This window comes from Oncorhynchus mykiss, chromosome 12 (assembly GCF_013265735.2).
Source record: "Oncorhynchus mykiss isolate Arlee chromosome 12, USDA_OmykA_1.1, whole genome shotgun sequence".
In the NCBI taxonomy this organism is placed as follows: Eukaryota; Metazoa; Chordata; class Actinopteri; order Salmoniformes; family Salmonidae; genus Oncorhynchus; species Oncorhynchus mykiss.
The window spans coordinates 75200226-75221761 of record NC_048576.1 but is presented as its reverse complement, the minus strand read 5'-3'; the positions used below and the strand labels follow the sequence as shown (position 1 = coordinate 75221761).

General features: G+C 44.0%; 1 protein-coding gene and 1 long non-coding RNA gene across 6 annotated transcripts in view; one reads left to right on the top strand and one right to left on the bottom strand.

The window, feature by feature from the left end:
- The first annotated feature begins 3785 nt into the window (after positions 1-3785).
- On the top strand, positions 3786-4194 carry LOC110538387. The gene is made up of 2 exons (XR_002475747.2): positions 3786-3918; positions 4043-4194. It is a non-coding gene; the product is annotated as an uncharacterized LOC110538387 (long non-coding RNA).
- Positions 4195-5315: 1121 nt separating this feature from the next.
- LOC110538386 (histone deacetylase 5) overlaps positions 5316-21536 on the bottom strand; it is an 80186-nt gene continuing 63965 nt past the window's right edge. For 3 of the 5 annotated variants that reach the window (XM_021625178.2, XM_021625174.2, XM_021625176.2), the window contains 17 exons: positions 21059-21178; positions 17060-17297; positions 16725-16930; positions 16258-16560; positions 13570-13723; positions 12296-12429; positions 11954-12074; positions 9973-10022; positions 9623-9730; positions 9326-9381; positions 9015-9102; positions 8665-8882; positions 8374-8492; positions 7911-8044; positions 7685-7769; positions 7399-7564; positions 5316-7164 (listed from right to left, as the gene is read on the bottom strand). In XM_021625178.2, the coding sequence (XP_021480853.2) occupies positions 7125-7164; positions 7399-7564; positions 7685-7769; positions 7911-8044; positions 8374-8492; positions 8665-8882; positions 9015-9102; positions 9326-9381; positions 9623-9730; positions 9973-10022; positions 11954-12074; positions 12296-12429; positions 13570-13723; positions 16258-16560; positions 16725-16930; positions 17060-17297; positions 21059-21178 (2340 nt within the window). In that variant the 3' untranslated portion in view covers positions 5316-7124. The remainder of the gene's footprint in view (positions 7165-7398; positions 7565-7684; positions 7770-7910; positions 8045-8373; positions 8493-8664; positions 8883-9014; positions 9103-9325; positions 9382-9622; positions 9731-9972; positions 10023-11953; positions 12075-12295; positions 12430-13569; positions 13724-16257; positions 16561-16724; positions 16931-17059; positions 17298-21058; positions 21179-21536) is intronic. The other 2 variants (XM_021625175.2, XM_021625177.2) reach the window with 1 other exon arrangement.

Genomic DNA, 21536 nt, shown 5'->3' with positions numbered 1-21536 from the left:
CTCCACCTCATGACTGGTTGATAGAGTTTAACCGATCTGGACCCTTAAATTGTCCCGATCTAGTAATATTTTATTAGAAGTCTTTCTCGCCACAATAAAAGTAATATGGTTTGTCCATGTCAAAGAAAGAAATGTCCGACGTGCTAACTGGTTGAACGCGGCACATGTATTACTGCAACCAGTTATCAAGTCCGACATTTCCGAGTTCGACTACTAGGCACACTATCACATGAACAGCGGCAATAGTACTTCTCAAGATGTTGCAATTTTGGTGAGTAGGCCTATGCATAAAACATTTAGTTAATTCACTCACACTGTTTGGAGACTGGTAAAAGCAACCCTCAAGTTCATACTTATAAACATCCCTCATCACAAGCACCAGAGTAAAACATCCATGCACTTGGCATTTCACATTCATCTTATTTTTTCCACCATAAATGTATATGGAGTGGACAGTTCTAAAGATATGTTTTTGACTTGCCTGTTACAAGCTTGAAGCCTAATTTCATGATGCTAGTATAGAAATAACCTGACTGGTCGGATTCTGACCAGGGCCTGATTACAGACTGGGCACTTGCCCTGGGGACCCACCATATAGCATATAAAACACGTCATAAGCCATAACAAAATTTGTACAATTGCAGGAAATTTACTTTAAAACTGCAAACTGAGAAAAAAATAATACATACATACAATATATACACATACACACACTTTAAAATAACCACTCATCCACTTCACTATTCAAAGCCATGTATGTTATCCCACCACCAACACTGTAAATGAAATATTTGTTCCTCATCTTTGTATTGGAGCAGTGAATCGCTTTATTGAGTTTGACAATTAACAGGCCCACTTTAAAAAAAAAAAAGATACTCAAATAGGATGTCACAACATTACAATGAGTAATAAAAAAGGGCTTTTTTAAAAATGTACACAACCTGAAATAAAACAGTAATCAGACTCAACATTCCCTTTAAGATCCTTGCTAACCCACAAGGTGGCGCTGTGCACAATGCAACTCATGAAGAAAAAAAAGGTCAAAGGGACAGCGATTTTCATCAATAATAGTCACAGTAATAGATTGCTCAAATAGCGTGTATTGCACATGTGTACACATATATGCACGTATACACGTGAGTAGCAATTAGTATAAACACATTTGTATTGTCGCAACAGGAAAGCATTTGAAACAACACATGACATTAAGGAATGTGCTTTGATCAATTCAAAACGTCTGCATTAGTTATGACCAGAAGAGAGAAAGAATATATTTAAAATATAAGGTAAAAGACAGTCACATTCAAACATCCAACCACAGAAAGTGGAGATTGTGTCCTTCTACTGCGCGGGTGTTTCAATGTAAGAGACACACTTCTTTCCAAAGTCAAAAAAATATACAATTACTCTTTGAACCTTGACGATCATAGGTCACTACATATACACAACGTATGAAATATCAATAAATATACATTTACTGAATAGCAAAATAGTGTGGCTGCAACAATAAAGCTATCTTCAATGGTGGATAAGTCGATATAATTTACAGACTTGGATGTCTTCCAGTATCTGTTTAGACAGAAAGAACACATTTGCATGGTTGCCACTTGTAGTAGTTGTTTTGACTAAGGCAACACACAAAAACATTCCTCTATTCAGAGTAGACTTTCTTGGTTTGATTTTTTGTTTTTTTGCTGCCCCTCCAACATACCCACAGGAAAAAAGCCCTGACCTACAAAACACACGTCAGTTCAATTAAAGGGTAATTATGTCATATGCCATCTCACCCACGGGACAGCCCGATAACCCTTATATATGCCATACAACGTGGAGGTACAAAACTATGCACCAAATCTCAAAATGGTCAATGATCTAAATGAAAACATTACAAAACAAGGTTACAGCAGTCCCATGTACTGCAAGTACACCCCCCCCCCCCCCCCCCCCACACACACACACACCATAGCCACATGTAAAAGGAAGTAGGAACCACTGTGTATATTACATGTGAGTACAGTGGCATCCACCAACAATTTTGCAAGTGATGAGTGTTTCAATTCCTACCCCGGTGACACGATTGTGACAACACCGTGATTAGAGTTCAGTCAAATGGCGAATGCCTGTTTTTTCTGTGACATCAGGTCACATGCTCCGCCTGGGAAGTAGTACCACTGAAAACCAACACCGAAAGAGCATACCATGGCCGGTATGACAATAGGAGCTATAAGGGAACTGTATGACGTTAAAGGGGTAGTTCACTCACAATTCAAAGTTTCAGACATTTTCAGACCTCGAAGGTGCTCTAATGTCAACATGATTCCAAGTCCCACACCATTGGTTAAGTAGATCCAGCTATACCGTGCATTCGGAAAGTATTAAGACACCTTCACTTTTTCCATATTTTGTTACATTACAGCCTTATTCTAAAATGGATTAAATAGTTTCCCCCCCTTAATCTACACACAATACCCCATAATGACAAAGCAAAAACAGGTTCTTAGATTATACATTTTTTTAAATGTAAATATCACATTTACATAAATATTCAGACCCTTTACTCAGTACTTTATTGAAGTAACTTTGGCAGCAATTACAGTCTTGAGTATTCTTGGGTATGATGCTACAAGCTTGGCTCACCTGTATTTGGGGAGTTTCTCCCATTCTTCTCTGCAGAGCCTCAAGCTCTGACCGGTTGGATGGGGAGCGTCGCTGCACAGCCATTTTCAGGTCTCTCCTGATGTTCGATCGGATTCAAGTCCCGTTTCTGGCTGGGCCACTCAAGGTCATTCAGAGATTTACACGAAGCCACTCCTGCATTGTCTTGGCTGTGTGCTTGGAAGGTGAAACTTCACCCCAGTCTGAGGTCCTGAGCGCTCTGGAGCAGGTTTCCATCAAGGATCTCTGTACTTGTTCCATTCATCTTTCCCTCGATCCTGACTAGTCTCCCAGTCCTTGCCACTAAAAAACATCCCCATAGCATGATGCTACCACCACCATGCTTCACCGGAGGGATGGTGCCAGGTTTCCTCCAGATGTGACGCTTGGTATTCAGGCCAAATAATTCAATCTTGGTTTCATCAGACCAGAATCTTGTTTCTCATGGTCTGAGAGTCTTTAGGTGCCTTTTGGCAAACTCCAAGCGGGATGTCATATGCCTTTTACGGAGGAGTGGCTTCTGTCTGGCCACTACCATAAAGGCCTGATTGGTGGAGTGTTGCAGAGATGGTTGTCCTTCGGGAAGGTTCTCCCATCTCCACAGAGGAACTCTGGAGTTCTGTCAGAGTAACTATTCCCCGACCAAGGCCCTTCTCCCCCGATTGCTCAGTTTGGCCGGGCGGCAAGCTCTAGAAAGAGTCTTGGTGGTTTCAAACATCTTCCATTTAAGAATGATGGAGGCCACTGGGTGCTTGGGGACCTTCAATGCTGCAGAAATTTTTTGGTACCCTTCCCCAGATCTGTACCGACACAATCCTGTCTCTGAGCTCTACGGACAACTCCTTCGACTTCATGGCTTGGTTTTTGTTCTGACATACACTGTCAACTGTGGGACCTTGACCATGTCCAATCAATTAAATTTACCACAGGTGGACTCCAATCAAGTTGTAGAAACATCTCAAGGATGATCAATGGAAACAGGATTCACCGGAGCTCAATTTCAAGTCTCATAGCAAAATGTCTGAATTCACATGTAAATAAGGTGTTTTTTTTGTTTTGTTTTAAAAAAAATCTTAGATGCATTTGCAAAAATTCTAAAAAAACAGTTTTTGCTTGGTCATTATGGGGTATTGTGTAGATTGGTGGGAATTTGTTTTTAAATACATTTTAGAATAAGGCTGTAACGTAACAATGTGGAAAAAGTCAAGGGGTCTGAATACTTCCAGAATGCACGGTATGCTCCAATCCCAAATGAATGGGAAGGTTGGACACTGGCGCTGCCTAAAATGGTGAAATCAGATAATCTTTCCCATTTATTTGGGATTCAAGCATATCTGATTTCACCATTTTAGACAGTGCCAGTGTCCAACCTTCCCATTCATTTGAGATTGGAGCATAAAGCTTGATCTACTTGAGATGGACATGGAGTCATAGACTTCAAATGACAGGGCTGAAAACCTCTAAAACGTACATTTTGGATTGAACTAAGCTAGCCCTTTGTGTTCCATATGAAGAAGGGTAACTAGTGAGGGAGTTAGGCGTTGACACCCCTTTAACGTTTATGAAAACATTGTCACTGTATAGTTATTACAGTATGTAGATAAGTTCAATTTACAGTTGTGTGACAAAGGGACAAAAGTACCTTACGATGTTGAGTGGACCAGTAGAGAATTGACTATATGATTAGAGGGAACAACTCTACAGAAATATCCTATTACATAATGAGTTTTTTTTTACCTCAATAAAGGAGGACAAATGAGATGCAGAAGACTTGGTCAGTGTTTTGTTACATTGCTTGAAATAAAACAAAATGATCAATGTAGACCAGCACTCTGCAGCACACATTATCTTCGGAGTATGCTGGTGAAAGTGGTACTTTTGTATACTTTTTAGCCGGTAGTTCTGAAAGTTGTGGTCACGAGCAAAAAGTGGGCCCCAACAATTGTGTATTACGTGACATACGTGCACCATGTCCTTAGATCTCCCTCTTTCTCTGCTGTTGATGTACCAAGTACATTTCGCTAGCTGGCGAGGGGCAGAAGCTCATTGGTTTTACTCAAATTGCTAGAGGGCTGGCCTAGGTGGGGGAAAATAAGGAAAATGCCGCAGCACAGCATCCAAAAAAACAGTGGCTTTTAAACTAGGGATTGCGTAGCTACATGAGGTAAGACCGTAATTCTGGTCATAGATTATGCATCTATGAACGACACATTGACACATCCAGCCGAAAGCGAGAGGTTTAAAAAAAATACTTAGTAGTCGCCAAAGTTCCAGAGCATGTCTTTAAGGGAGGTGTCGGTTACCATTCTCTAGTAGATATACTTGATTTGTATGAATTCCTCAAGCATGATGATTGTGCTAATTCCCACTGTAAATATATATAATAAGTATTTCATTTAGTATAAGTATTTAATTTGTGTGATCATATAGGTGTCAAGTGAAAACACTTTTCATTGATTGAGAAATATAAATATTGATGACGACAACGGAGGCCAGATAACACAGCACCTGGACACTAAGTCAAACAAAGGGTTTATGGCAGCTGACAAGTGGGCAACAGTTTCAAGGGATTGGGGTATTGCAGTGTAAACATCTAAAGTGGTGCTTGCTCATGATTATTTGCCAAATGAGATCCACCCCATATCACAATTTCTGTTGTCTTTTTTTTTTGTGGAAAAAACAAAATGGCACTTAGGACAAAACATTGATTGCAAAACCAGCACGATGTGTGCTTAAGGTGGCTTTAGCATACATTATTATTATTATTTTTTTTTTAACTCTTCTCAAATATAATATTCATATCCAATTTGATTGGATTAACACTGTTATTGTCATTATTCATATACATCTTATATTTGATTTTTTTACAAAATAAAACGTTTGTTTAAAAAAAGTGACCAAGTTCAGTCCTTCCTCTCTAAATAAATGGAAAAACAATGAGTTCGTTATTGATACCGTCTCAGGTTGAGGGGTTTGCCAGAGCAGGACAGGATGCAGTATTTACAAGTGACAGGAAGTGAGTGACATGGCAAAAAGTTGGTCGTTGTAGCGTTCAAATTTCCTCACAATCATACCGTCAGCCGCATTTGTACGGGTCGGAATTGATAAAGGACGCAAAAAAAAAAAAAAAAAATCAGTTAAGGCCACACTGACCTTTGACCTAGAGTATTACACAAACCCAGAAAGAGGACATAGGAGTAGAATCCCATATCTGCAGAGATGGCTAAAATGGTGCATTCTCTGGAGGAAATTAAGGCATTTTGAAAGAAACAAGCAAACAAATATACAAACAAAACAGACATGAGAGTAACAAGTGTGTGGATTTGTCTTTCTGTCCTGTGTTCTGCTAAGTGGTGGTGTAGTTGGTGTTAACAGGGATATTTAATATAAAGGCACCAAGTTCTTCTAAAAACGTCTTTCTCCAGTCTCATGACCACCACAAGTCTCCCAGTCGCAGCAGCAAGCGTGAGACAAAAAGTTCATAATCCAAGTATTATTCCACAAAATCCTTCCTCGTCCAATCCGTGGGCTTCCATTGCACCAAGCGGTAAATTTGATTGTGGGTATGTATGTGTCCTTTTTTGATAGTCCAAACAAAGTAGAAGGGTAAAAACCACCTCAAAATGCATTCTGTCCCATACAAAGTGGAGGGAGCTGAGGCTTCCTGAAGAAAAAAAAGAAAAGACTGAATTGGAGAGATGTCTCCTTCAGCCAGAAAGTCCCCCTTGGCAGGATCCACAGCTCGACCTCCACTCCACAACCACAGCTGATATCGGATACAGTGAAAGGAATATACAGTAATATATATATATGCAAATATACATATCATATGTTTGTGTGCTTCTTTGAACAGATTATTGAATAGATGCATGAGAATACCAAACGACAGACAAAATAGGAACAGAGGTACGCATGCTCTGAAAGGAAGAGCATTATTCATTGATACAACCCCATTGTTGTTCCGCTGTTGGGAACTTAGTGTGTATAATATAATGCGAGTGTGTTTGAGTGTATTTGTGGCTGTTGAAATATTTTTGCTGCTTGTTGGCTTTTTCAGTTCTAATGTTCCTGAAAAGTATAAAGTATGACAAGAAATGTACAAAGCTTCTCGGGCCCCAGAACCGAGGTACCCTCCTGGATCCACTGCCTTCTGCTTACAAAAAAGATTGAAAGAAAAAAGCAAGACACACAGGCTCCTCAAAAGGTCCCGGCTCTTCCTGCTTCTCCACCAATCACGCATATCCGCCGCTGCCCCCTTTAGGTCAGTGTGTGTGTGTAACGCCTCTCCTCTCCCACACACACTTTAACAAACTCACCTCAGTGAGTTGGATAGGGAGGCTAGCACAAGTCCATCAATCCTCAGAAAATGGAAAGAGGTGAGGCGAGGGCTGGAAAGAGGAGAGGATGACAGGAGAAGGCTAGTGCCGAAGGACGTGGAGACAAAGGTGTCGTGACAACTCTGTTTCCTCCTACAAGACGGGCTCTTCTTCCATTGGCTCTTCTGTAGACCTGCAGGTACACCAAATAGGAAACAGCACGACATAGACATTAGCCTCTTAGTCATGCCAAAATAAAAGCCCCTACCTACCAACGAAGGTCGGTCAAAACGTATATGATAAGTCTACACCTTAAGTCTCAGTGGAACTTCAGGCCCACAGCCTTGTGAATGAATCTGATGTCTTAAAAAAAGCCATTCCAAAACCACATAAAATCCCCAAAAGAGTGAATGGTGCAGGTGTTTACCTGCTGGTCTCCGTGGAGACGGTGGAAGTGGCGGCCTGCTCAGTATCCACGGTAAGCGATGCCATGGCGGTGACCGTGTCGGCCTCGTCCTTCTCTCTCCGCTGGGCATCCATTAAGGACTGGCCCACCGTGGGAGCCAACCTTTGGAGAGAGCTCCAGTGTTTACCTGCAGGGAGAGAAGGAGTCGTGTCAGTTAAGGGTGACGTGATACACATGACGCAAACACAACTAAGTGCATATGTGCAGGTAAAACAATGATCATTTTGATTTTAGCGAACTAACGCACTCTGTATCTCGATGACCCTCTCCAGAGAGGCAGCAGCTTTTGGACAGGGCTTCTGTTGCAGGACAGCCTGTGGCAGGGGGTCCAACTGACAGAGAAACAGTGTGAGAGAGATCGGGATGTAAAAACAAAGAATTTCCTCTCTGAACAATTACATCCATCTCTACCAAATGACATGTAGTGTGTGACATCACGCCACTGTCCCCTCCTATAGCAGATGATGTCATACCTCATCGCCGAGCAGGGCCGCCACACAGGACTCGGAGGCATCACAGATGGCCGTGAGGTCGTGACCTCCTTCCAGCGCCAGGACCACACGTCCCCCCGCCAGCTTCATCAGCTGCTTGGTGAGGTGGCCGAAACCTGAGGATGGTTCAACACTGTACTGATGCTGTACTGAGTATAATCTTCTGAGTAAATCATGAATTTATGTAATAGGAGAGGTCTGCACAGGAATTTTAGTTTTGTGCAGGTTTATGAAGTAAAGGCCCCATGTGATAGGAAATAATTCAGGCACTTCAATATTCCTATGGAGTCTCTTGGCGTTTCTTCTAGTGGTTAAGTACTATTCTTCCAGCAGGGGGTAGTAGTGTATATACAATTAGCTAGAGGACCCTCCTATAAATGCACACACTATGGAAAAGGCTTGGCAGAAAAACTGACACGTAAAGACGGAGTAATGTTCAACTTACATTTAGCAGTGACATTGTATCCTCCCAAAGGGGACTGGTGGCCCTCCACGGCATCAAACCCAGCGGACACTAGGACCACGTCAGGGGAGAACTCGTTGGCTATGGGCATCACCACCGTCCTGTTTAACAGACAAGATGGAGAACGACATTTTATTTGCTAACGTTTCCAGATCATCTGCAAGAACTAAGCAGTGTGGAAATCACTAAATAAGCAGAGCCTGTTCATATGAATGAAAGATCAGTGCCAATGTTGCTGCACGTTCAGCTAATGACCAACAACCGTCTGTTCACCTGAAGGCAGTCAGGTACTCCACGTCACCCATGGGCGGTTCTACGCCCCCTGTCCAAGCGATGTTTGTGTTGAAGCCAACACCAGGTCCAACCCCCACCTCTTCAGGAGCCCCACTGCCGGGGAAGAAGTTTCCATCGTCGTAGCGATGCATGGAAATGTAAAGTACATTGGGGTCGTTGTAAAAAGCCTGCTGTGTCCCGTTACCATGGTGAATATCCTGGACACAGAGAACGGATATGTGAACAATAATACATGACCTGCATTGATCACATAATATATGGTATATATTTTGGTATCATGACGACACTAGCACATATAGGGCCTCGCTAACAACATACTTCCCACTCACCCAGTCCACGATGAGGACCTTGCTCACTCCTAGTTTCTGCTGTAGCAGCTTGGCTGTGATGGCCACTGAGTTGAAGAAGCAGAAGCCCCTGCAGACAATGACAGACACAATTTTTTAAAATAAATTATCAGCAGAAACAGGGAGAATGTTTAAGGGCACTGCCCAGTAGCTACTCAAAATGGACGCTTTTACCAATTATTGTATCAACCATCGCACACCCCATGTCTCTATGGAACTTCAACCAACTCCTTTGAAGCCCCCTAGCCACTCCCCCGCCCCGGCTCTACCCATGATTCCCTGGGTGTACTCACATGGCAGTGGATTCCTCAGCGTGATGGCCTGGTGGACGCACCACGGCAAAGCCGTTCTGAAATGGAGAGGAGAGAGAGAAGCAGTTCATGAGAAAATGTTGAGTAGGGCCTATCCATCAACAAAATCAAGTGACTAAGTGCTTATTGATCAGGGTACTACTGTGTCCACTCATGAACAAACCCACAGGGTATATTACATGATTATTACATATTGTTCATTTTAAATTAAGGTGCAAGGTTGCCCCTGACAACTTTCAATCAAACAGTAGTGGAACGGAGAGGGGCTGGTAATGTTACCTTCAGTTCCCCGGCGGCCACTTTGAAAGCCAGCTCGATGACGCAGCCAACAGCCATTCTGACAGCGCCCGAGGAGTGCATCTCGTTCCACACAGTGTCACTGTCCACCTGCAGAGGGCAATAGAGAACACTCATCCCCACCCTGCTACTGTTCTTTTAACACTGATAACATGATGACACTGCTGTAGGTGATGTAATGCTCAGCTTTGTGCTGCTTATGTTGAATGAATATCCTACAATTAAACTGCATGACATTTTCTGAAACTGTATTATTATCCAATCTCAACCTCTAACTAAAATGTCAATGTAACTCCATTCTAAATGGATGGATGGATAGATAGAGGACTCACCCCAATGCCTCCACAGGGCAACACAGCATACATCTTCTGACTGATTGGACCTTAAGGAGCCAATGGGGACAGGGAGCAAAGGTTAGATTGTAGTTTAAATAAGTTAAACACTATTTAGCCATATTTCAACATTGTATCACACACACCTTTTAGCCTTCCTAGCAGAGAGTTATTTTCCCAAGATGCTCGGGATACGGTGCATTTGGAAAGTATTCAAACCCCTAGACTTTTTCAAAATTTTGTTAAAGCCTTAATTCTAAAATTGATTAAATGTTTTTTTTTCCTTTATCATGCTACATGTAATACCCCCTAATGACAAAGCAAAAACAGTTTGACATTTGTGAAAATAGATTAAAAAAAAACAGAAATACCACATTTACGTAAGTATTCAAACCCTTTACTTAGTTGAAGCACCTTTGGCAACGATTACAGCCTTGAGTATAACGCTACAAGCTTGGCACACCTGTATTTGGGGAGTTTCTCCCACTCTTCTCTGCAGATCCTCTCAAGCTCTGTCAGGTTGGATGGGGAGCGTCACTGCACAGCTATTTTCAGGTCTCCAGAGATTATCGATCGAGTTCAAGTCCAGGCTCTGGCTGGGCCCCTCAAGTACATTGAGACTTGTCCCAAAGCCACTGCTGCGTTGTCTTGGCTGTGTGCTTAGGGTCGTTGTCCTGTTGGAAGGTGAACCATCACCCCAGTGAGATCCTGAGCAGGATTTCATCAAGGATCTCTGTACTTCACTCCATTCATCCATCATCATGTGGCTTCAGTCTGGCCACTCTACCATTAAGGCCTGATTGGTGGAGTGCTGGTTGGACATGTGGAGTGCTGCAGAGATGGTTGTCCTTCTGGAAGGTTCTCCCATCTCCACAGAGGAAATCTGGAGCTCTGTCAGAGTGACCATTGGGTTCTTGGTTACCTCCCTGACCAAGGCTCTTCTCCCCAGATTGCTCAGTTTGGCTGGGCAGCCAGCTCAGAGTCTTAGTGGTTCCAAACTTCTTCCATTAAGAATGATGATGGCCACTGTGTTCTCGGGGACCTTCAATGCTGCAGACATTTTTTGGTACCCTTCCCCAGATGTGTGCCTCGACACAATCCTGTCTCTGAGCTCTACGGACAATTCCTTCGACCTCATGGCTAGGTTTTTGCTGACGTGCACTGTCAACTATGGGACCTTATATAGCTAGACAAGTGTGTGCCTTTCTAAATCATGTCCAATCAATTAAAATTTACCACAGGTGGACGCCAATCAAGTTGTAGAAACATCTCAAGGATGATCAATGGAAACAGGATGCACCTGAGCTAAATTGAGTTTCATAGCAAAGGCTCTGAATACTTATGTAAATAAGGTATCCTTTTTTGCAAAAATTTAAATAAAATACATTTTTGCTTTGTCATTATGGAGTATTGTGTGTAGATTGATGAAAAGCTTTTAAAATCCATTTTAGATTACGGCTGTAACATAGCATAATGTGGAATAAGTCAAGGGGTCTGAATACTTCCCGAATGCACGGTTTAATAGTTGTTTTTTTTACCATCAATGTCTGCAAGTCCAGTTCTGCTCAGCACCACACAGAGTGAACTCACTTTGAAGTGTGTGTGTAGTCGACGGCTCAGTCACTGCAGTGCTGTTTTGCAGCTGATCCAGTAACCCCCCCCCTCTTCTATGAGACCCAGCCTAGCTATGAGTCACCCAGACGGGGGTGGACGGGCGTCTGGGGCCCTTTCCCCTCGACCAGCAGGTCTAAAAATACCCTCCTGCGCCTGTCAGGGAGCTGAGCCTTCAAACAATCCACCTGACTGCGTGTGAGTGTGTGTGTGGGTGGATGGAGAGGAGAGGGGAAGTAACTACTTTCAAGGATGCTTGGGGCAAATATTGTTTCCACCATTCGAGCAAAATGGCTAGGGAAACACACATGCATGGGTTCTCACACACAAATATATCTGAGGCGTAAAGACATGAGATGAGGTTAGGCACCCAAGAGCTTCTTGCTGTCTAGTTTCTGTCTGTTGAGGGGACTGGTTCCATACAGCAGTGTGTGGTATTCTGAATGCACAGTCTGGATCTCATCCAACGTGGCCTTCCTCCCCCGAATCCTCTGTACACAGTAAAGGAAAACACACAATGCATCAATTTCATTCAGGGTTATGTTGTATTGCTAATTGGGACGTGATTTTTAAAATGAACTTGAACTAATAATGGATAAAGCTCATTCTCATCTCCACCACTCGCTTGTTTAAGTTACTGAGAAGAAATTCTCTTGGAAATATGGAACGGAGCTGGTCGCTATTCTAGCTGTAGTCTGCAGGGTGCCCTCACCTCACAGCGGCCCAGGAGCCCAGTCTCCTGCAGCCGGGACCACACACTCTGGATGCGGCCGGCGTGTTCTGGGTGGATGTGGGTGTTCCCACACATACACTGGTGCTTCAGCATAAAGGTGTCGTACACCAACCCTGAGAAGGAGATGATAGGAGAGGCAGAGAGAAAAAGAGAAAAAGAGAGGAGGGAGAGAGAAAGAGTGCAAGAGAAAGATGGAAAGAAAGAAAGAAAGAAAGAAAGAAAGAAGAAAAATGTAGCTTTTCAAGGCAGGGTAGGAAGAAGACCAAGCACAGGGCAACCTCTCTCCAACTTCTCTCTCAGAACAAAATGGTGACCCCATTACCAAGCAGGTCAGAGCATAAGATCATCATCGTCATCTCAAATGTATTTTTTCATTTTAGGACCTTTGGAGATGTTAATTATTCCATGGTGGAGGATGGCTCCATGTCATCCTGCCATCCTGGTTTCATCAGATCCAACCCTGTAGGCTTTTGATATTATTTTCTCTGCTGAAATAATTACACCCAGGCAGCCCTTATTGGACTCATCACTTAGTACAGGGGTTCCTAAACTTTTTCACTCAGGGGGGCCCCCTTCCAGCATTGGGAAACATCCCACTCCCCCAACCACATCTATTTAACGCTTATTTCCCGCAATTCTACACATTTTGTTATTGGTTGCAAAGACAATTTCCGTTTTAAAGCAATTCTATAGATTTCTAATGTGTATTCGTGGTAGTAGAGTGACTAAAAAAAGTACAACAATATCTATGGGCTAAAAAAACGAAATAAAACATTAGCTGATCTGGACATTTCTGAAATGTTATAAATAGCTCTCTAAGGTATGCAATCACTGACATGACAAGAGGAACTGATGATACACTACCCAATTTCGAAATTGCACCTTGTGCATTCTACTATTACAACTTTCAAGCGTAAGTTGAAAGCCGGACTGAGTTCCTGCCGACCCCTCGCCACGCCCCACAGTTTGGGAACCATTGACTTAGTCAACACGTCCTATTCTGAAGGGCCATTTGACCATGGACTGGCTAGGGAAGTGTTTTCTGAAAGTGTCTTATCTCTAAAGGCCAATGGCTTTCGTTAGTGTTTAACTAATAGGGATTTATTGCTAAAGCTCTACTATCTACCACTATGACAAAAAAAATACAGCGATTCAGATAGATAACTAAGGAGACAGCTTCTTTCATATTGTTCAATAGGTCCTGATCGTCTCACTTTGTATGTCATCTGTTCCAAAAACCAAAAGAAGCGTACCTGTAGTGAAGAGGTGCTTGATGGGAACCTCACCCATGGGAGCCCCCTTGACGCTGGCAGTGGCAGGGGAGGACTGGGCCCTTCCCAGAGGTCTGTGGGGCATGCCCGAAATGGACAGGGATGCCTGGAACACATTGAGCTGTTGCAGGTGATGCTGGTGGGAAAAAAAAGAAAAAAAAAATTGGGGACAAAATAACAAAGAGAGACATTTTGAATACCAACTAAAGATTTGAATAATGTCTCATCATGAGACACTGACTGGACTTCAGTGTGAGGGAATGGACTTACTATATAAAATCAGCTCTGTGGCTTTCATTGTTTACATCAGAAATACTGCAACCTTGAGAGAGAAGTGACATTTCACAATAGCTGCAAACTGAAGCTACCACCTCAGGCCAATGGAACAAGGGGAAAATGGGAGGGAGGTGGAGCTAAATTAAGCCTGTTATAGACTAAACATGGGCCCTGGGTAGAAACCCAAAGGCAAACACTTATCCCCATACGAGCCTCAAAAGGCAGGGCAGGACAAGGACCGAGCCTTCCCAACAGCCAAAAGACTACTCTGACAATTTCCCAGCTGTAAACAGTGGCTGAGCTAACGGGGCTCTGCTTTCTGTCAATGGGAGAAGCACTACACATCCAGACAGGAGCTGTGTGAGCTCTAGGAAAAATCTAACGTGATAGATGCTCCTTCTAACAGAGATCAAATGACAAGGTTCACATGTATCTTTTTTAAAAACTGCGGACGGTTTGTTTCAAGACCTTGAGATGGGAGCTGAGTTTACACTCGCGGACGCGAACACACACACACACGTCCGGCAGGCCCACACCTTGCTAACCCTTTTTTAAATGAGAGATCCTAAGGCAATGCGGGCTCTCTTATGAGTCTCTCTCACTGTCTTTTCGCTTCCCATGTCTTTCCATTGTAGAGGGCGGCTCAGATCCATTTGTATTCAAGGCACCACAGCAGACAAGTAGAGCAGAGTCAGAGGGAAAAAAAGTTCAGCAGGGAGGCTGTGTGTGTAGGGGGGGGGGCCTTCCGTGTCACTGACTCAAATGCCAAAATAGGTTTTTGAGGATGTCGTCTCTACAGAATGACTGCATACACCCATGCTCCCTCCCTATGGCCCCCATACCCTAAACTCCTATCCCCCTAGCCCATCACAACATAAATAGTACTGCAGCAGCCTACCTCCCTGGTGGGTGGTGAATTGGTGTAAAGTGTAGGGGGAAAAGGGGTGAGAAAAGGGCTGGCATGGTGAAGAGAGGGGGGAGAGAAGGGCGGGGGTGGGCGGGAGAGGGGAATGATTCACCAAGGAGAGATGAGTCACAGATGAGTCCATTCACTGAAATGAGAAAAAGCAGCAAGGGCAGGGGAGGGAGGGTGTGTGAGCGCGCATCGAGGGGGAGAAGACACAGCCCGAATTCTGATGCTTTTCTCTCCTCTGATATTTTTTGTCAATGGTGTGTGGGAGTAGGAGAGAGAGGTTTATTTTATAATCTCCCTCGCTGCATTGGTTCTTCCTGCCTCCAACGCACAAACAGCATTTCTTAGAGGAACGTGACCACAAAACATTTCCATTATTTTTCACCTCTTTTTAACGTTATGTATTAATTGCTGTCAATGACCATAATTTTGAGACAAATATGACAACCAACAGCAACATAGCCAACTGTGGCCGTTTACTGTATTATATTGTAATGTTTAGGTCCTCAAAAAAGAGTATGAGGCTCTGATGAGGATCCAAATGCATGTCATCAACTACTGAGTCTGTCTCGGCCAATGACAGTTCAATCCAAATTCAATCCATCTTAATTACCTGTAGTAATTCATTTATGTATATTTTTTTTAATCGTCCACTTGCCCTTTCGCAACTTTTGTTTAACAACTTTTAACTGGAGCTGCTTATCCTCTTGGTAATTTCTGAAAGAACTGCAGGCGATTCATTCTCGAGAGCTTGTTCCTTTATTTCCTGCTAAGTGCAATGGATGACTCACAGGTGGGTGGGAATTAAGGCTCTCGTTCTTCTGTAGGGAGCCATGATGATGATGCCTCGCACAGCGCAGCCACTTTGCCCTCCAAGAGGGGATACCCTTTTCTAAATCACCAGGCCCCCGCAAAACTCAACCCACCACTCGAACTGGGTGTGAACGCCAATCTATGTAGCCACATGGCTAATGATGACGTTCCTACCTTTTCAACTGCATAGCCTTTGCTACTGATCTTTTGGTAGGTCATTTCTGCAATCTACACCCCTCCCTGGAGTGATTGGTCATTCTAGACAGTTTCTTGCCATTAAGTCATAAATGGCCCATTATAAGAGGTACAATGATGAATCAAGTCACTAGGTTTAGTCATCAGACAGACGTCCCCGAAACAGATTTGGGAAGGTCAACAACGAAAGGGGTCTGAATATTCTTGCTGCACTGTTAGGAGCAAGTAACAAGCATTTCATTGCACCCGCTATAACACCAATAAACTTTGATTTGATTCCAGCAGAATTAATCATATTACAAGGAAAGACAAAACTCATGGTTTATAAATAAACAATTTGCACCTCTTATTGGCTCTCTGATTTTCTTACAGAAAGTCTTCTTAGTGTTAAAAACATGTATTGCCCTGCAAGTTTCTCTCTCTATCAAAGTAAAATTAAATGCAAAATGTCTTTTAAAAAATGCAGTATTTACTTGGCCGTAAGGTACGCCCTCCTCATCACACTCCCTCAGCTCGATGGCCTCGTCTTCATCATCCTCTTCCTCCAGGTCGCTCTCTGTACTCTCGCCCTTCAGGGGGGTCAGCAGGCGTTCTGAGGGGGGTGACGTCTCCCCCGACTCTTCCTTCTGGAGCCTCTGCTCCTGAGGACGACCCTCCCCCAGACGCTCAGACTCCGCCCCCTCCTCCTGCATCTCCTGTGTCTCTGTGAGCTCCTCCTCTGTCTCCTCAGGGTGGGTGGGCGGTTGGCGAGGAAGCTCCACCCCTTTTGACAGAATCTGGTGTGGTTGACAGATAGCAGTGTCTAACTCTCCCTGCTACATGTACAGTATACTACACCCCCCTCAGTCCAGTCAAATGGCATACAATACTTTTTTTTTTTACCTGCAAACACAACCATAACCTCTAATATTGTAGTAGTGTTCCTTGTGGCACCCCCTACCTTGTTGAGCTGGTACTGCTTCTGCTTCTCCAGGAAGTGCTGGTGCTGCTGCTGCATGACGAGCTGCTGCAGGGCCTGGGGGCTCTGGGGGAGGGGTGCAGACTGTGTGCGGCTCAGGGGCCGGTGGCGTGGTAGCTTGTTCACCGTGCGCATACTGTTGGACACCCGGTCCCCCGTCACCAACGGCGACTGACCATACATGGGGACTGGAGGGAGGAAGAGTCAGAGAGACGTATTTCAGAAGAGGCCGTATGTATTTGAATCTATATTTACCTGCAAGTAGGACGCTCTGCTGGCAGGGATATACGAGTATAAATATATGTTGGTAGATGTACCTGAGAGGAGGGCACTCTGCTGGCGGGCCTGCTCCAGCAGGAGGACGTGCTGCAGTAGGGAGGAGTGACTGCTGTGGCTGTTGGGGGCCTGGGTGGAGTCTAAGTCGTGTTGCATCCCAGGTGGCAGGCATGATGCCGGCAGGGACGAGGTGCTGACAAACTTGCCCGTCAGAGCCCCACCCTGACGCATGGTCTGGATGGCCTGCCTCTCCGCCTCCTGCAATAGCTTCTGATTGGCCTGAGGATGGAAGGGGGGTTAACTAAGTCAGAATTTCTACATCAGATGACAACTCTGGTTCAGGGGAGTGTGTGCTGGTTTCTATTTGACCTCAACTCAGTGGGATGGAGCAGGTTCAGGCAGTTTTTTTACGAGTACTTAAAAAAATATTAAAATAAGCTATTTTTAGAACACAAGGCCCGCACTGGAAAAAAAATATGTGCACATTTACCTTTATGCCAACAGTGACGGGTTCTGACTTCTAAACTTGAAATATTGTTAATCATCAAGTATCCTATGGAAAGGTGAAGGGCCACAGTCTGGTTGTTACACCAGAAATTAATGGTTATATGTAGGAGAAATGTATATGGTGGAGTCAATTAAGGTTTAATATGAGCCAGGGGCTTGGAATGTACTGAGTTAAGGAAAGGCAATCACATGGTTGTGGTCACTGATAAGGGTGGAGAGCTGTGGATTAGTGAGGAATGGGGGTCGAGGTCAGGTCAGGGTAAGGGAGAAGGAACAGTTTATTAACCACATCACTTAACTTCGAGCCTAGCAAAAAATGTAATGTTTAGAGGGAAGGAAGAGACTTCACCTAAATTGGGGTATACACACACACACACACACGTCTGTCTGTTCATCTGTCTGACTCATTGGGTGAATAAACTTGATTTGAGCTTGTCATAGTTGTGTGAGTTTTTCACTCTTAAATTAGAACTAGAACAGCAGCTATGGCAAATTTATTATAACCATTACAGATAAAAATCTTAATTGCTAAATTGCCTCACACACACACTCAGCAAAAAAAAGAAAGTCCTCACACTGTCAACTGCGTTTATTTTCAGGAAACTTAACATGTGTAAATATTTGTATGAACATAACAAGATTCAACAACTGAGACAAACTGAACAAGTTCCACATACATGTGACTTAACAGAAATTGAATGTGTCCCTGAACAAAGGGGGGTCAAAAGTAAGTCAGTATCTGGTGTGGCCACCAGCTGCATTAAGTACTGCAGTGAATCTCCTCCTCATGGACTGCACCCGATTTGCCAGTTCTTGCTGTGAGATGTGACCCCACTCTTCCACCAAGGCACCTGCAAGTTCCTGGACATTTCTGGGGGGGAATGGCCCTAGCCCTCACCCTCCAATCTAACAGGTCCCAGAGGTGCTCAATGGGATTGAGATCCGGGCTCTTCGCTGACCATGGCAGAACACTGACATTCCTGTCTTGCAGGAAATCACGCACAGAACGAGCAGTATGGTGGCATTGTCATGCTGGAGGGTCATGTCATGATGAGCCTGCAGGAAGGGTACCACATGAGGGAGGAGGATGTCTTGCCTGTAACACAGCATTGTGATTGCCTGCAATGACAACAAGCTCAGTCCGATGATGCTGTGACACACCGCCCCAGACCATGACGGACCCTCCACATCGATCCCGCTCCAGAGTACAGGCCTCAGTGAAAGACCCAGCCACGTTTCATCTTCAATGCCCTTGCTGATGGAAGGAGGTTTTCACTCAATCTCACGATACATGGCCCCATTCATTCTTTCCTTTACACGGATCAGTCGTCCTGGTCCCTTTGCAGAAAAACAGCCCAAAAGCATGATGTCTCCACCCCCATGCTTCACAGTAGGTATGGTGTTCTTTGGATGCAACTCAGCTTTCTTTGTCCTCCAAACACGACAAGTTGAGTTTTTACCAAAAAGTTATATTTTGGTTTCATCTGACCATATGACATTCTCCCAATCTTCTTCTGGATCATCCAAATGCTCTCTAGCAAACTTCAGACGGGCCTGGACATGTACTGGCTTAAGCAGGGGGACACGTCTGGCACTGCAGGATTTGACTCCCTGGCTGCGTAGTGTGTTACTGATGGTAGGCTTTGTTACTTTGGTCCTAGCTCTCTGCAGGTCATTCACTAGGTCCCCCCGTGTGGTTCTGGGATTTTTGCTCACCGTTCTTGTGATCATTTTGACCCCACGGGGTGAGATCTTGCGTGGAGCCCCAGACAGAGGGAGATTATCAGTGGTCTTGTATGTCTTCCATTTCCTAATAATTGCTCCCACAGTTGATTTCTTCAAACCAAGCTGCTTACCTATTGCAGATTCAGTCTTCTCAGCCTGGTGCAGGTCTACAATTTTGTTTCTGGTGTCCTTTGACAGCTCTTTGGTCTTGGCCATAGTGGAGTTTGGAGTGTGACTGTTTGAGATTGTGGACAGGTGTCTTTTATACTGATAACAAGTTCAAACAGGTGCCATTAATACAGGTAACGAGTGGAGGACAGAGGAGCCTCTTAAATAATAAGTTACAGGTCTGTGAGAGACAGAAATCTTGCTTGTTTGTAGGTGACCAACAAATACTTATTTTCCACCATAAATTGCAAATAAATCCTACAATGTGATTTTCTGGATTTTTTTTCTCATTTTGTCCGTCATAGTTGAAGTGTACCTATGATGAAAATTACAGGCCTCATCTTTTTAAGTGGGAGAACTTGCACAATTGGTGGCTGACTAAATACTTTTTTGCCCCACTGTGACCTTAATTGCCTACCGTCTGTAAGCTGTTAGTGTCTTAATGACCGTTCCACAGGTGCATGTTCATGAATTGTTTATGGTTCATTGAACAAGCATGGGAAACAGTGTTTAAACCCTTTACATTGAAGATCTGTGAAGTTATTTGGATTTTTAAGAATCATCTTTGAAAGACAGGGTTCTGAAAAAGGGACATTTCTTTTTTTGCTGAGAGAGATACACATACATATTCTTTTTTTGCTATTTAAAGTTAATTTATTGAAACCATAATATCAATTATTTATATTATGGAACACAATCTTCAAAAAGCAACCTCAACAGTGGGGCTTGTAGAAGCCTATGGCTGTGCAATGGCATAGCTTTGTTTTGTTATTTCAGCAGGCAAATAGCTCTTATTTCCCAAACCCTTATCACGATCAAGAGACATATTTTATTGTAACAGGTAAAATAACTAAATAATATAGAACAGAATATTTTTCCAAATGAAAAAAAGTTTCCGGTACAAAGTGATCTCACGTCTGGAACAGTCATTCTCAGAGTGATCATTTAAAAACGGGGCTCAATTTGGCGACGAGGTGAAATCATTTTTTCCGAGTTACAAACCAAAACCTGTCTTTTCCATATACAGACGTTCAATTTTGTTTATTCTGCCTGTTCTTTGGAATTTTCCAAATGGATTAACAATTCCATATTGAATACTGCATGGGGATGAATTATGGCCATGACATCTGTTTGGTGAGAAGGCCTAGGCTAACCAATTCTAAATGGCATTCACAAAGTAGCACAAGTGGAAAATAGACAGGACACAATCTTTCCAAAACTGCAGCGCTCGTTGTTGGAACATATTTCCCTACTTCAGCCAAGCAGTCCATTAAGAATTTGTGATAAAACTGTCGTCATTTGGCAAGGAATGAAGCTTGTGTATCCCATCAGTTAGATAGGTTTTTAATAGGCATTTGTTTCTGTAGGCCTAACGGGAGCGTGTAGAGGGAGCGGTCGGAACACAACTGAGTGAGTGAGACAAGGAGGGGAAAGAGAATTTAGGGAGAAGAACTGTGTGATGCTTAGCTTGGTTTTCTTTTTGTTGTGCCCCGCAAATGCACATGTACAAATGGAACACTAGAGTCAAAGCAAATTAATGTTGTCTTCAAGACAACCTTTTGATTTCTGGTTAAAGATGGCGTCTGTTCGAGTACTCATGCCTATCCCTAGTTTCTAGTGTTCAGAGTTTCGGTACTCACGGTGAGGTGCGAGTTGGCTGGCAGGCCCAGGGAGATGTTAGGCAGCGAGGGGGACGTGTAGAGGCTCAGCGGACTGACTGTCCCATCAGCGTTAAGGGTCTGGTGAAGGGACCGCAGCTGCTGCACAGAAAAGAGGGAGAAAAAGTGGTTGAGAGAGAGCGTGTGAGAGAGGGCGAGAGAGAGAGGAGCGAGCAAGAGAGCGTGTGAGAGAGGGCGAGAGAGAGAGGAGCGAGCAAGAGAGCGTGTGAGGAGCGAGCAAGAGAGCGTGTGAGGAGCGAGCAAGAGAGCGTGTGAGGAGCGAGCAAGAGAGCGTGTGAGGAGCGAGCTGGCGAGCGAGAGGAGCGAGCTGGCGAGCGAGAGGAGAGAGCTGGCGAGCGAGAGGAGAGAGGAGCGAGCGAGAGGAGAGAGGAGCGAGCGAGAGGAGAGAGGAGCGAGCGAGAGGAGAGAGGAGCGAGCGAGAGGAGAGAGGAGCGAGCGA